The sequence below is a fragment of the Chelonoidis abingdonii genome, chromosome 3, assembly GCF_003597395.2.
Source record: "Chelonoidis abingdonii isolate Lonesome George chromosome 3, CheloAbing_2.0, whole genome shotgun sequence".
NCBI classification, from domain to species: Eukaryota; Metazoa; Chordata; order Testudines; family Testudinidae; genus Chelonoidis; species Chelonoidis abingdonii.
This window is the reverse complement of record NC_133771.1, coordinates 88867663-88883234: the sequence shown is the minus strand read 5'-3', so window position 1 is coordinate 88883234 and position 15572 is coordinate 88867663. Positions and strand designations below refer to the sequence as shown.

Sequence of the window (15572 nt, the reverse complement as noted above, 5' to 3'; positions counted from 1 at the left end):
CAAGGAATGAGACATGTAAAACACGAGAGTCTTCAGATTTTAGAAGCTGGCCACAAGTGCCAAAAATAGTGAATCTTCTGCTCCAGATGTAGTTTTTCAAGAGTATTCCTCATTCTGTGGAACAGATTTTAGGTGCACAAGTTTTCTTTCTTCCTTTTTAAAGCAGAAATTTTTAAAGAAAAATAAAAACGACAGAGCTTTGCTATAATAATGTGTCCAAACTGGCAACAGAGGTCATGATATGTGAACCCAATACAGGTATTACAGGTCTTGCTATTCCCTTATTTGCAGATCTACCTTGTCAGGGGGCATATCTTCACCTAGAAAAAAGATTTGTGCTTTCTGCTTAGTTAGTAAAGCCAGCCATACGGATTTTTTAATGTAGATGATTGAATCTGAGGGTTTTCATCTGGTCAAGAACTAAACATGACAATGGTCTGAGGTCAATGGCTTGCTATTTTTAAGTCCTGCACCAATTTCAAAATATCACTGCTCGTGGAAGGATCTAGTAACCATGTTAACTTCTGATATTTCACTAACCACTATAGATATTAGTGAATACTATATACCTGTCTTTCTCCTTTACAGATTGGTGGCCCCTTATACAAAGTCAAAAATTTTCACAATTCCCTGACGTTTTCTATAATAGCAAGAGTAAAAAATGATTCAGTACGTCTGTATAATACAATTACTCCTACAGCTACTAAATTTGACCTCACAAACTTTGAAGTTTTGGTTGTCCAGAAATTATTCTCAAAACTTTTATTTCTTTTGCTTTAGAGCTGTAAAAATTTGTTCAAAGCCTCACAGGACTCTTTGTTGCCCTTGCTGACTCTTTACCCCCTCTCTCCCCCGCCTCCCTTTCCAAGAGTTGGCAACCCATGGTTGAGAAGTAGTGCAATACACCATTGGAAAAACAAGAGTATTTAGCTTTAGTTCTGAGTCTGTGAGATACTAAACAGAAAATCACACTGCTCTGATTTCTATCATACCTTACCTCCGTTTTCAATTCTCACCTGACAGTGTATATCTTGAGAATTATTACAGCTTAAACTAAAGCTATATGCCATTTAAAAAAATGTAGACACTTAGATTTCAAATGGCTTTATGCAAAAATAATAAAAAGTGTCTTTCACACTGTCAGAATAATTTTATTCTAAAGTATTTATATCACTAAAGATACTGAAAAAATATGTATTGAATGTCAGCTATTGAAACTTTTCAGTATTTCAGCAAAATTCAAAAAGTTAGTATTTTCTAGAAGTGGGAACTGCCGTAAAAGGACAAAGTCATTTGAGAGGCAACTAGAGACCCATGCTGCTGTTGATGCAATAAGCAGTTCCTCATTAGGAGATTCTTCATCAGGAAGTACAAAGACCTATTTATGTAATGTGATAAAGATAGTTTGATATTTTCTCCACTTAACTCAGGTGTGCCTTTGTAGCGTTTCTTGGACTTGAATGGTGCATAATAACAGCAGCAATGGACTTGAGAAACCTTTAGACTTTGCAGTAGTTCACCTTGCACAAAGACACAAATCCGCTCTTTAAGTCTTGTTGAACCTTTGAAGTTTTACTTAACTAACAACCAATAATACTGCAAATTTTGAGGAAAAAAATTGAAATAGGAGATGCTGAAAAATGTCAAGGTCTTATATTTCAAAACCTGCCAGAACTAAAAACAATTTGCCAATCCATTATAAATACTTTAATGTCTAATAAAGTTTTCTAAGCAATGGTCCTGGACCAGTGATCAGAGAGCATTTTCAGTGCTTGCTGGTTGCACCTCGTGTAAGTGATAATAGTTAGGAATTTTCCCTGCACATCTTCTTTTTCTGGAAGTGTAACTATCTGGAAAACTTGTTCTACAGTTTTGATTTTAAGCGAAATTGTGATAATCCTGTGGCAGTCTGATTAATCACAGAATGATCCAGGTATGTCGAATGGGATTTATTTTGGAGGACGGTATACTTTGGAGCTTAAAAAAGTTTATAGTGTCCCATTAAAATCCCAATGTAGTATACTGCCCTATATCTATATGCATACATTAAAGTATAAAGAAGATGGAAATGACATGGTCTATGATACATATCCACTGCTTTAGACTAGAAATCTGTGCTTAAATAAAATTGAGGCATAGCAGAAGACCTTGATTTATCAGAGAATTCTGAAGATCTCCTAACTGTTGCTTATCTGCTGTCTATAATTTAAATTTAGTGTTAACCCTATGAATTTTGGCTCTCATGTGGTGTAAGATGCAGCATCACACCCATCATTTTAAAATTTTAAATATTTTGAAATTGAATCTACTCTTCTTGTTAACCTCAACTTGGTTTATCATCTATTGTCTTTGTTACTTCTTCCCAAGACTCTAGTTTAGTTGGGCTGAGATTACTTAGTTATTCTGAGCACCCAGATTGGCAGGAGAGTATATAGTAAAATTTTCCCATTTAAAAAAAAAAAAATTCTTCTGGTGAAGACAGCCACAAAAATCCATAATAAGATCAAGCACTCTGTCCATCACTCAGATTCATAGAGTTTAAGCCCTGAAGGCATTATTATAATAATCTATTCTGGCCTGCATAATACAAGCCATAGAATTTTATCAAGTGATACCTACATCAAGCCCAGAACTTCTGGTTGAGTTAAAGCATATCATTTTAGAAGGACATCCAATCTTGATTTGAAGACTACAAGTGATGGAAGATCCAAAACATATCTATGTAAATTGTTCCAATAACTATCAGTTAGCCAGTTTAAATCAATTTAATATATGCTGCATCGATTTTTGTATAGTTCTAATTTTTTAATCAGTGTTGTACAGTACTAAGTCAAATGGTTATGTTGACTATCATATGCTGCTTTAATTACATCTGTTGTGCATGTCCACACAACACTCCTTTTGTCAGCGGAGCCCATCCCCAGTCAGTGTTCTTGCATCGACAAAGAGAGTGTTGCACAGTGGGATAGCTACCCATGATGCAACTGGGCACTCTCTGCCACTGGGAGATCTCAGATTGAATCGCAATGCATCACACAGACATGGTCATTTTCCAGTGATGCAGTTCTTTCCATTCCATCGTTCCACGAGCTTCTGACTTAGTTTCATGCTGTTTTTAAATGGCCTTCTAAATTGTATGCCTGTGATCTCTGCCTGAAAGCATGGATCCTGAACTGCTGACCAGTCTGGTGATGAGCATAAGAATGCAATATAGCTAGTCCTGCAGTATTTCATGAGCTGGGAAATAGAAAGAGACTCTGTGGTGTCTGCCCTGCTGTGTGTAATGGAAAGAAACAATTCAAGATTGCTGCTAGCATTCACAGACCAGCTGCACATGGTGGACTGTTGGTATTGGGCTTGGGAAACAAGCTCTGAGTAGTGAGCGCGTATCATGGTGCATGTATGGGATGACAAGCAGTGGCTGCAGAACTTTTGGATGTGCAAAGCCACCTTTCTGGAACTGTGTGCAGAAGTTGCCCCTGCCCTGCAGCACAAGGACCACCGGAATGAGAGCTGCCCTCACAGTGGAAAAGCAAGTTTCCACTTTGGCCAGTCACAAATCAGTTTCGGTTGGAAAGTGTGCTGGGCTGTTAATCGCCTTCTGCTATGAAGGACTGTAACTCTGGGTAATGTGCATGAAATAATTGATGGTGTTGCAGCAATGGGATTCTGTAGCAGGACAATAGATGGAATGCATATCCCAATTTTGGCGCCAGACCATCTTGTGATGGATACATCAACTGAAAGGGCTACTTCTCCACGGTCTTGCAGGCACTGGTGGATCACCAGGGCCATTTCACGGACATCAATGCGGATTGTTCAGGGAAAATTCAAGATACATGCATCTTTAGGAACACTGGACTATGTAGAAAGCTGCACCCTAGGATTTCTTTCCAGAAGATTGCTTTGGGGGATGGGCATATGCCCATAAAGATCTTGGGAAACGCCACCATCCCCTTGCTCTCATGGAAGTAAGGGGGAACCGAGACAGAAGCAAAGAGCGCTTCAACAACAGGCACTGAATGACTGAATGTGCCTTTGGCAGATTAAAAAATCACTGGCGCTGCCTTTTTGGCAGGTTAGACCTCACCGAGGAAAATATTCCGATGGTCGTAACAGCCTACTGTGCATCACATAACATTTGCAAAGCAAAGGGGGAAATGTTTTCCTAGGGGTAGAGTGATGAGATGAATCGGTTGGCTGCTGATTTTAAGCAGTCAGATATCAGGGCAATTAGGGGGGCTATTTGAATCAGGGAGGCTTTGAAGAAGTATTTTGACAATGTGTCACAGTAGTATGTCTTTGTGATGCATTCAACCAGGTAGTGTTTAGTTGCTGCCTTGAATGACCCCTGTAATGCTTGCCTCTTGAAAAATAACTAAAAACTACAAATGTGAAACAAGATTTAAAGCAAAGATGTAAATCAAGGTTTCCTGCTTCCTGATTTAAATCGTGATTAAAATCAATGATTTATTCACTCTGATATAAAGTATCCATCCTGGTTACACAAGTTATCCTGTTTATTCTTATTAAAAATTGGCAAAAATTAGTTTTTTCCAGTCCTCTGAAGCTAGCTCAGTATTCTAAAATTTGTTAAATATCAACATCAATGGATGAGAGTGTTAGTCAATTTTTAAAACTCTTAGTGCAAATTATTGGTTTCTGCATATTTTAAAAATGTTTAAATCTTAGCATTTTCTGTTTAACATGCTTCCCAGTTACATTTGGAATAGGTAATATTTATCATTGTAAGTTGTGAATATATCATCCAGCTTCTTTCCAAATACAGAACAGTAATATTTATTGATTCTGCCTTTTCTGCATCATTATGATTTCTGAAGGGGCTTTCCTGCCATGAACCTGGGTTAAGGACAGAACATCAGTCTTAAATTTGAATTCCTGTTCTTTCTCTTTAACAGAAATTGTATTATTTTCTTAGAGAGCTACGCTCAGATACAAGAAACACTTCTAACCACATAAAAATTTAATTATATCTGACATAAGATTTCATAGTCAATTTACTGGATTAGTGGTAATGTGATAAACTATCCAGTTTGATTTACAGTCTAGAGACTGTGTGAGTAACAGGGTTTGAGAATCTTTCAGAAAGTGTGCCCAGCCCCTTAAGTGAGAGAGTATCTTACATTAACATAAACATAAAAATGGCCATACGGGGTGAGACGTGTGGTCCATCTAGTCCAGTATCCTGTCTTCCATCAGTGGTGGCCAGTGCCAGATGCTTCAGAGGGAATGAACAGAACAGGGCAATTATCGAGTGATCCATCCCCTCTTGTCCACTCCCACCTTCTGGCAGTCAGAGGCTCGGGGACACCGAGAACATGGGATTGCATTCATTTCCAGTCTGACCAATAGCCATGGATAGACCTATCCTCCATGAACTTATCTAATTCTGTTTTTAACCCAGTTATATTTTTGGCCTTCACAACATCCTTTGGCAACAGGTTGACTGTGCATTGTGTGAAAATGTACTTCCTTTGTTTGTTTTAAACCTGCTGCTTGTTAATTTCATTGGGTGACCACTGGTTCGTGTGTTATGTGAAGGGGTAAATAACACTCCCCTATTCACTTTTTGCACACAATTAATGATTTTATAGACGTCAATCATATCCCTCCTTAGTCTTCTCTTTTCTAAGATGATCAGTCCCAGTCTTTTTAATCTCTCCTCCATATGGAAACTGTTCCATATCCCCAATAATTTTTGTTGTCCTTTCTACTTTTTCCAGTTCTAATATATCTTTTTTGAGGTGAGGCAATCAAAATTGCACGAATATTCAAGGTGAGGGTGTACCATGGATTTATATAGTGGCATTATATTTTCTTTCTTCTTATCTGTCATTTTCCTAATGGTTCCTACAATTCTCTTAGCTCTTTGACTACCACTATACTTAAGTGGATCTTTTCAGAAAACTATTCACAATGACCCCATGATCTCTTCCTTGAGTGGTAACAGCGAATTTAGACCCCACCATTTTGTATGTATAGTTGGGATTATGTTTTCCAGTGTGCATTTATCAGCATTTAATTTCATCTGCCATTTTGTTGCCCAGTAACCCAGTTTTGTGAGATCCCTTTGTAACTCTTCTGAGTCAGCTTTGGACTTAACTATCTTGAGTAATTTTGTATTGTCTGCCAACTTTGCCACTTCACTGTTTATCCTTTTGTCCAGATCACTTATGAATATGTTGAACAGCATTGGTCCAAGTACAGATCATTGGGTGACCACACTATTTACCTCTCTCCACTGAGAAAACTGAACAGTTGTTCCTACCCTTTTGTTTCCTATCTTTTAACCAGTTATTGATCCATGAGAGGACCTTCCCTCTTATGCATGACTGCTTACTTTGCTTAAGAGCCTTTGATGAGGGATATTTCTATAGCTAATTATAGAGCAAGCCTGATAAGAAGAGCAGTATGGTGTATTTTGCCTTAATCAAAATATTGATGACTACTATACATAGCTTTGAAAGTTTATGTGCACAATGGTGTGTGTGTGTGTATGGAATTGCATATTTAAAATGTGGAATTGGGGGATAATTTGAAACTCAAGAGTTGCAACATCCCAGAATGGGTGGGGGAGAAATAATTTAACAATTATTTTTGACCCTTCTGTTAGCAGCAATTAACCTAATAAAAACAGACCTCCTTTTGATGCTGACAGTATGATAACCAAGTATCTCCCTCCTACTTTTTAAAATAATTTAACCATCAGAAGAACTTTAATCATTTGATTGGAATACTACTGCAGATGACACTAAACTGGGAGGAGTGATAGATACACTGGAGGGTAGGAATAGGATACAGAGGGACCTAGACAAATTAGAGGATTAGGCCAAAATAAATCTGCTTAGGTTCAGCAAGGACAAGTGCAGAGTCCTGCACTTAGGACGGAAGAATCCCATGCATTGCTACAGACTAGGGACCAAATGGCTAGGCAGCAGTTCTGCAGAAAAGGACCTAGGGGTTACAGTGGATAAGAAGCTGGATATGAGTCAACACTGTGCCCTTGTTGCCAAGAAGCTAATGGCATTTTGGGCTGTATAAGTATATGCATTGCCAGCAAATGGAGGGACGTGATCATTCTCCTCTATTCTGCATTGGTGAGGCCTCATCTGGAGTACTGTGTCCAGTTTTGGGCCCCACACTACAAGAAGGATGTGAAAAAATTGGAAAGAGTCCAGAGAAGGGCAACAAAAATGATTAGGGGGTTGGAGCTTGTGACTTATGAGGAGAGGCTGAAGGAACTGGGATTTTTTAGTCTGCAGAAGAGAAGAAAGAGAGGGGATTTGAAAGCTGCTTTCAGCTACTTCAAAGGGGGTTCCAGAGAGGATGTATCTAGACTGTTCTCAGTGGTACCAGATGACAGAACAAGGAGTAATCGTCTCAAGTTGCAGTGGGGGAGGTTTAGGTTGGATATTAGGAAAAACTTTTTCACTAGGAGGGTGGTGAAGCACTGGAATGGGTTACCTAGGGAGGTTGTGGAATCTCCTTCCTTAGAGGTTAAGGTCAGGCTTGACAAAGCCCTGGCTGGGATGATTTAATTGGGGATCGGTCCTGCTTTGAGCAGGGAGTTGGACTAGATGACCTCCTGAGGTTCCATCCAACCCTGATATTCTATGATACGCTCTTTTTTTCTTTAATGTTTAAGCCATTGTTAATGAAAGAATAAATTGGTTTTCAATCACTGATGCTAGGTCTGGGTATGTAACAAATGAAGTATGCCGTCTCCCTTCCGTCCTCTTCATTTTATTAAACTTGTACCAAATGTATTAATTACAAGCCACTTGACTGTTCCATTTGATTTACAGAGTTCTGAAAAGACTAATAGTCCTGATGTACTTACTACAATTCATAACTGAATTTAAAAATGCAGTGGGGAAAACATTAATCTCAAATACTGTGGTGTAACTAGTTAATTGGCATCCATAATAGCCCCATAAGAAAAGAGAATGCTACTAACTGGTATTCATATCAGCATGACAAACTTTTAGATACAGTGTTGTAAATTCATTTATGTTTCATTTTAAAGGATAGCAAAATTAATGAAGGGGAAATGTTATCATTATTACTTTTATCTTCAACATTATAGCTTTGTTTAAATGATAAAATTGGCAAGAAGTTATAGACCTGCAACTTGTGTTTGACTCTGTCTATTTAAAGGGAAAATATAGAACACTTTTAAATCCTAGATAAACTTCTCATATCGCTGAAATCTCAAATATTTCTTTAAGTAACTGTCCATTCTACTAAAAGTTGTATGGAAGGGAATTTGTGGTTATTTGGAAATCTATTCATGCTTGGGATGTTCTCTTTTTATATTGCTACCAAAGCAGAGACTGTTCTTTTGTTGTCTCTCTTTAAAATCTATTTGTGGAGTTATCTATTGTATGTTCTTTTTAAAATAAAAAAAACTGGAAGTTATGCATTTCTTCCAAGTGATAGGAAATAATGTTGTTATGTGCATAATGGTAAACAGTCTGTATTAAGAGTCACTTTCTAGGTTCCCGTCCACTGGTGTATTTGTCTTTAAATATTTAGAACTGTTGTCTGGTACATACCAAGAGTAGAGACTACAATATATTATTAAGGGGATAGTCCCTTTTTCAGATGAAATGTTTAACATGCATCTTTACATCAGTTAGAGAAGAGTTGAATGGAGTTCTATTTTAGATCCCAGGATATTTCCCCAAAATAAGGAAATAAGTGATATTTTAACCAAGATTATTTCTCCATAAGTTGAAGAGGAATATAGGTGACAGTGGTAACTTGGCTATAGCTTCATGTCTGTTTGCTATATAAATAGCCCTCCCAAAGCAAGGTATTTGGTTTCCCATGCTTTTATTAAGGAGCTAGTACTTAATGACTACTGTTGCCTTTGTAATCGTGCTATTGATAACAAATTCATGGATTAGGTATTCCAAAGCAGATAATAAAGTGTGTAGAAGTGCTATTTCTGGGTCCCAGTTCTGCTGGCACAAATAGATGTGTAGCTTCTCTCAAGAAAATTAGACCAAATAGCAGCCACATTTTGATAACCTTCAGCTAACTTCACAGACTTTTCCCCTTTTCTCTCCTCAATCTTTTTCCTATCTCCTAAGAAAAAGAACATATTACAGTCTCTGCCTTTTGAAGCAGTAAAGCTCGTTTTTTTTTTCCTTGCAGGCCTTGTTATTTTTGGCGTGGGGAGGTAGCATGAGCTCAGGGTACAAGAGAAGAGGGCAAAAAGTTGCACTGGTTTAAAAGCACCTTCAGCCTACTTTAGCAGACCTCCTTTGCTGTGGCTCAGGCCTGCATTCTGAAGTGACTTTTCAGATGACATGTCAAAGCACTGAGCCATAGCTTCCATGCCCTTCACCTGGGAGCTTGCACTTCGAGGGACTCAGACCAGCTGAACTCTCTCACACTGGATTTGGAAGGACCTGTTGGTGGACTCACCTTCCTTCTTCTCTACAACATAGATAGAATCAGGATAAGGAAGAGATGCTACCTCAGTGTTTTATACCTTGATAAATCAGGCCTTTTCTAGAATTTAGTTTCAGGGAGAGAGAAGCAAGAATTCCTGCAAAGAAGTTGTCTTAATTGCGCCTTAGCAGAGCAGATCTTCATAAGCTATCTGATTATGACTTTATCAGAAGGGAGTTTGTATTTGAACCAGCTTTTGTTCACATTTTCTTGAACCTTCTAGGCTCCTGGCTCTTTTTAAGGTGGAGCTCAACAGATGGAATCTGAGGTGAATAGTTTTCAGAGAACATTTCAGTAAAGCAATGATGACCTTTGCTTCCTAGAATATTTTCTCTTGGGAGATGGGTGCAAATATCAATTTATTTGTCAACTCTAAGTCTTTACTCCTTAGTATTTTGTATGCTGACTATACAATGTAATATGTTTGAGATGTTCAAGAAATTCACATTTCTTCTATGGTCATATTGCCATGGATATGATCATTAAGAAGCAATGTTCTCTTAGATGGTTTTTTGAGAGGTCAGTAGCATTTCTGCTCTTACTGCTTTTGTAACAGGGCCAAGCATTTCCTTGAGGTTCTATATTTGTAAATACCAGATCATGATTTCCAGTGCAGCTGTCAAGTATGGACAACTAGCAGCTTGTATCTATGACATATCATAGCTTCTTGAGCTTTGGTAGCTGTCAGTTATGTAGTAACTTCTATCTTAGGCTTTCAGAGAGTATTGCAAACATTGAGTTAGGCCTCACAAGTCCATTGTGAAGTAAGATTAATCAAGGCTCTCTTTGCGCCTGAGAAAGAAAATATACTAGTGGACTGGCTCATTCATCAGAGAATTCACCCAGGCAATGTGTCTTGGAGAATGGGATATTCCAGTTGCAAGTGGCTTTGTGGGGCCTTATCCAAATAGATCTGTTCAATAAAAGGCACAACAGGAAAGTGGACATGTTCTGCTGCAGTGTCCAAACCATCAGGCAATAACAGGATCCATTCCTGATCTCACACTAGACCTTTTCCTAGTCAGTAGTCCTTAGTTTGTTTAGTTGGTTTGGGGCCCTGGTAGTTTCTTTTTGCTTGATTGTTTCTTGTTACATTATCCCAAAGAAGCAGTTTATTTATATGGGGTTTGGGAAATAGGGCATCTTTTGCATTGTTTTTCCTTACACTTAATGGAAAATGCGGAACCAGTCCGGACCTGTTTTGCACTATAGAACTCTGACCCAGAAAGGAGAGTTTTCTTACTGCTAATTCCTTTCTGGCTCCTGGATTCCACCAAACTGATGAGAGAGCAATGGAGGGAATAGTGTTACTCTAGATGAAAGGTGACACAATGAGAGCTGCTTACTAGCTGCTCCCCTGCCTAATCTGTTCTAAGTGGAATTAGCATCCCAGAAAGAAATTAGCAGTAAGAATATTCTCCTATTAAAAGCAAATTCTTTTCAAATATGTACCCAGTTATTTTCACATTTGAAATCCATTTAAAAGTATCACTGCCACAGTATTTCAGAAATGGCATCTTCACTTCCTCCTTGAAAAATGACCTCAGTATTTGGAGACCTGAATGTATCCAAATTAGAAATAGGTATGTGTTTCTTGATTTTAAAAACTGATAGTGAGTGGCAATAATAACTGATAGTTACATTGACTGAATTAGCATAGTAATTTTTTCCCTGCAAGTATTTTGGTTGCCACTCCAAGTAAGAGAGAGAGTTATTTTAAAAATTTCACAAGAAAAATTATCATCAAATTAACTCATCTGACTGTATGATATTTATTTTATTACAGCTCTTTAATACTAGATGGTGTTGAACCACAGAGTACCTGTGAACTGGAGGTGGATGCAGTAGCTGCTGATATTTTAAATCGATTGGATGTTGAAGGTGAATTGCTAATTATTCTGTATGTAATTCTCTTCAGGGCAGGGATTTATATTGTCATATTATTATAATGCCTAGCACAATATGGCTGAAACCCTGATTGAGGCATCTGATATACTGCATGCAATATAAATACACCTCTACGCCGATATAACGCTGTCCTCGGAAGTCAAAAAATCTTACCGTGTTATAGGTGAAACCGCGTTATATCAAACTTTGATCCTCCAGAGCGCTGCTTTACCGCCTTATATCCAAATTTGTGTTATATCAGGTCACGTTATATCAGGGCAGAGGTGTAATAAGGTGCTCAGATACTCTAGTGAGGGGCAGCAGTACAAAATGCTATGATAAACAAGAACTGTAAAAATAGAAATTGGAGAGAGGACAAAGCAGGTGATTAGAAGATTAGCCAAGCATCGCAGGAACAACACAGAATCTCGGTAATAGGGCTCAGTAGGTTTTTTTGGCCTGTAAGAAAAGGATGTAAAATTCCAGTTATTTTGGTTCTTCTGCATCTTGTTTAATGACTGCTGAATTAACATTGGCATGGGTACCAAAAAAAGCTATGCTTTTGTCCACACAACTAAGTAATAAGAGACTTCAAAAGCAAGGGATACTAGGGAATAAATAGAGGAATGATGCCAGAACTTTGCATTATACCAGTATGTCTAGGCAAGGTATGACTTACAATGAACAGCAGCGGACTGATGTGGCAAAAGCTATTAGTGGAACAATATGCCATTGTCATAGTTATTTAAAGAATTTGTTTCTTCACCCTGACAACCTTTCCTTGATGTATTCTGGCATATTCCAGCCCAGATTGGCAGGAACCCTGGTTTGCAAGCTATATGGGAAGATGAAAAGCAGCGCCGGAGAGAGAAGAATGAATCGTCTCAGATTAGTCCATCTGATTCACAAGGTAAACGAAGTATACAATGATGTGCAGTTTGTCTATAAAACATTTTTATAGGAGAGGTGAATAGGATACAGAGCTGAAGTTAATGTATTAAGTTTCAGATTTTTTGAGATTTATTGTTTTTATTTTATTGAAAGAGCATTATCCAATGTTTGTATTTTAAAATATGGAAGATTTGATTCAAAATCATATTAATTGACAGAATATATTATACACAGCACAGGTTTCTGCCTGTGCTGTGTGTAATAAAGTTAAGGTTGTCTGACACTTTCCATTATAATACCCTATATTCAGTTGCTTATAACTTTCAGACTTAAACCATTTGGACTGATGTTTTCCAGGCTATGGATGTCTGCCTAAGACTGACTTTTCTTTTTCTGGCCAAGTTTCAGTTAAAACAGTGTAGTTATTTCTCAGAACCAGGTTAGGAGAAAAATACATTGTTTTGGTCATGTTAAAAATTAATTGCACAGGGAAAAGTGTACTCTTGGAATTAATCAAGGTTGTGCAGTGAATGAGACTATTCTCGGATGGGGCAAAAGGCAGAACTGCAGCTACTTTCTGGCAGAAGCCTTTTTCTGCACAAAAAATTAAAAATATGCAGAGTTAATTGATTCTGCACATGCGCAGTGGCACAGAATTCCCCCAGAAATAATAGCTGCATTGGTTATGTTGTACTGTCTTTCTTTGGTTTCTGATCACAATTGTAACACTCAAATTTGAACTAGTTTTAAGCAAATATATTTTTTCAAAAGACTATTAGTGAGTTGCTAATTCAGGCGATCATCCTAGCAGTCATACACAAGTCACTTTGTGTTGATAGATCAGAATAAAAGCTCCAAATAACAAACCTTTTTTTTTTTTTAATAAAAAAATCTTAAAAGATCGTGGATTTGTGCCAACAACAGAGAGTGAAAAAATCTTTCAAAAGAGACTTAAGGAAATTCTCAAGCAAAATGACTTCTCTGTGTAAGTGGTTAGCCATTTCCCATGATTTATAACCTTTTGTACTAACCTGAATAGTCATTTTAAAGATTTTTTTTTTTTAAATTAAATAGAACATTGTCAGGCTCAGTGGACTACAGTAATGGATCAGAGGAGTTCTCTGCTGAGTTAACACTACATTCAGAGGTACTTTCTCCTAAAGCAGTTCCATGTTCACCAGCCAATATGGTGGAAGTGCACAAAGATGATAAGCTGAACACAGGTGAGTATTTTCAGTGACATTAATTTTAGGGATCAAGCCTTACACATTCACGTATTTAGGTCATTGGAACTTTTTGCATGAATAAATCGAGCAGGATTTGACTCTTCGTTATAGACTGCCTGAACTAAACAGTACCTTTGCCCTCATTTTAGCTCCTTGTAACACCAGTAAAGTAAACTCTTCACCAGGGGTCCTTAGGAGCCAGTTATGCCATCTCTTTATATGCACTTGAGTCCTCTCTGTGTCAGTAGCTGTCACGGACTCACAGATCATGCCCACTCTTGGCCCTGTGCGGTCCGTGGGGGGTGCCCCTTTTAGTGAGACAGCCCTTCTTGGGGGTCCACTCTTTCTCGGGGTCAGGCCCCTCCACCTCCTGGAGCCGGACCTCTCTGAGCCTTAGCACGTCTGTCTCTGCCGTGGGCCCCCTCCAGGAGTCCACGCACTCTGGACCCCCTGGGCCTCTTCACCCCCGAAGGGGCTGATGCAACCCTGTTCTCTAGACCAGAGTGACTTTCAGCCAGCATAAAACAGGAGGGTTTATTGAGAGTTGAACACAGCACAGGAAACTCTCAGGGCCTCAGGCCTGGCCTCTCACAATAAGAGCACATCCCAGTCTCCCTGCATCCAGGTGGGCTCTGCCTGCTTCCCCTCGCCAGCCCGAGCCCCCCTGCTTCCCAGCTGTGTCTCTGATAACCCCGGCCTCAAGCCCCGCCTCAGTCCATTGTCTTCTCTCCAGGTAAACAGGGTCGTAAACAGGAAGGCCTGAGTCCCCTCTCCTCGCAGCTCTCCTCTGGCTGTAACCGGCTGGTCAGGTCACCGGGGTCCTCTCTCTGCATTCCATTGTCCTCCCACTTGCCAGAACCGGTTGTCTCCTGGGCTGGGGTCCCGAGTCCCTCTCCGGTCCTCTGTAACAACAAACTCCCTCTGCCCTCACCTCGTTAAACCAGTAACACCCAGGGACATTGAGTCCCACCCCCTGTGCGTGCAAACCCTGGAAAAGACAGAAAACTCCAAGAAAAAACCCCCACTTCGTCACAGTAGCATACCTGACTAGGGACTAATTTTTCTTTGTGCTACCTGAGCGGTGCAAAGAATGTGAAGCAAGTCACAAAATCTGCAGGATTTTCACCACCACAAAGACATTTTGTGGATCAAAGTGTTCATAGTTGATAGAACGACAGAAACTTTTTAAGAAGTCTTTTAAAATAATTTGTAAATACTTGAATGTTTAATAGCCACAAACTGATTTTTAGAAATTGTTTTGCTATCATATTGAAACACCGATGTATATTACTCCTTCAAGTTTTGTCTAATTTTTTAAAGAACCTAACAGGGATGCTAGTAAAGAGGAGGACGTGCTTATTAATGAAGAAGCTATTTTAAACATCATGGAAAATAGTCAGTGTTTTCATCCACTGTCTCAGAGACTGAATCAGACTGCAGTTTTCAGTGAGTATAACTAGGACATGAAGAATAATACATTCTTTGCTACTGGGCAACTGTTGCATTCCCTCAGTGTATTTAGATCTGTATCAAACCTAGAGGAAGGCAGACTCCTTACCCCAAGGAGTTTGCAGTTTAGAAGGTTGCCTTCCAGTGTCGACTTCTATAATTTCTCACCAATCCAGCTGGTTTGTAAAGACTGCTCTGCTGCTGCTGCCTCTCTAATCCAAAAGGTCATTTTCCAAGTCAACCAACTAGAGGTGCTGGGACGAGTTCCTGTTTCATATGTTTCTAAGAGGTGTGGGGATGCTTGAGGAGATTCTGGAGTTCCAAAATTTGGGTCAGAGAGAACGGGGGCCTGGCTGGCCTGTTCTCTCCCTTACCTATATTGCTCCCACTCTTCTCAGCTCTCTTCCTCTGGGTAAAAAGGGATCTTGATAAATTAGAGGAATTGGAATTGAAATCTACAAGATGAAATTCAGTTCATCTGCAAAGTACTGAGCCTAAGAAAAAATCAAATGCACAGCTACAAATAAAAGGGAATAACTGGATAGATCAGGGGTCGGCAACCTCTGGCACACGGCTCGCCTGGGCTAGATGTTAGTACTGATGAAAAGGATCTGGGGGTTATAGTGGATCACAAATTGA

General features: G+C 39.0%; 1 protein-coding gene across 1 annotated transcript in view; it reads left to right on the top strand.

The window, feature by feature from the left end:
* REV3L (REV3 like, DNA directed polymerase zeta catalytic subunit) overlaps positions 1 to 15572 on the top strand; it is a 250580-nt gene that overhangs the window by 139973 nt on the left and 95035 nt on the right. The window contains exons 6-10 of the mRNA XM_075063888.1: positions 11267 to 11361; positions 12173 to 12277; positions 13159 to 13243; positions 13333 to 13481; positions 14805 to 14930. Of these exons, the coding sequence (XP_074919989.1) occupies positions 11267 to 11361; positions 12173 to 12277; positions 13159 to 13243; positions 13333 to 13481; positions 14805 to 14930 (560 nt within the window). The remainder of the gene's footprint in view (positions 1 to 11266; positions 11362 to 12172; positions 12278 to 13158; positions 13244 to 13332; positions 13482 to 14804; positions 14931 to 15572) is intronic.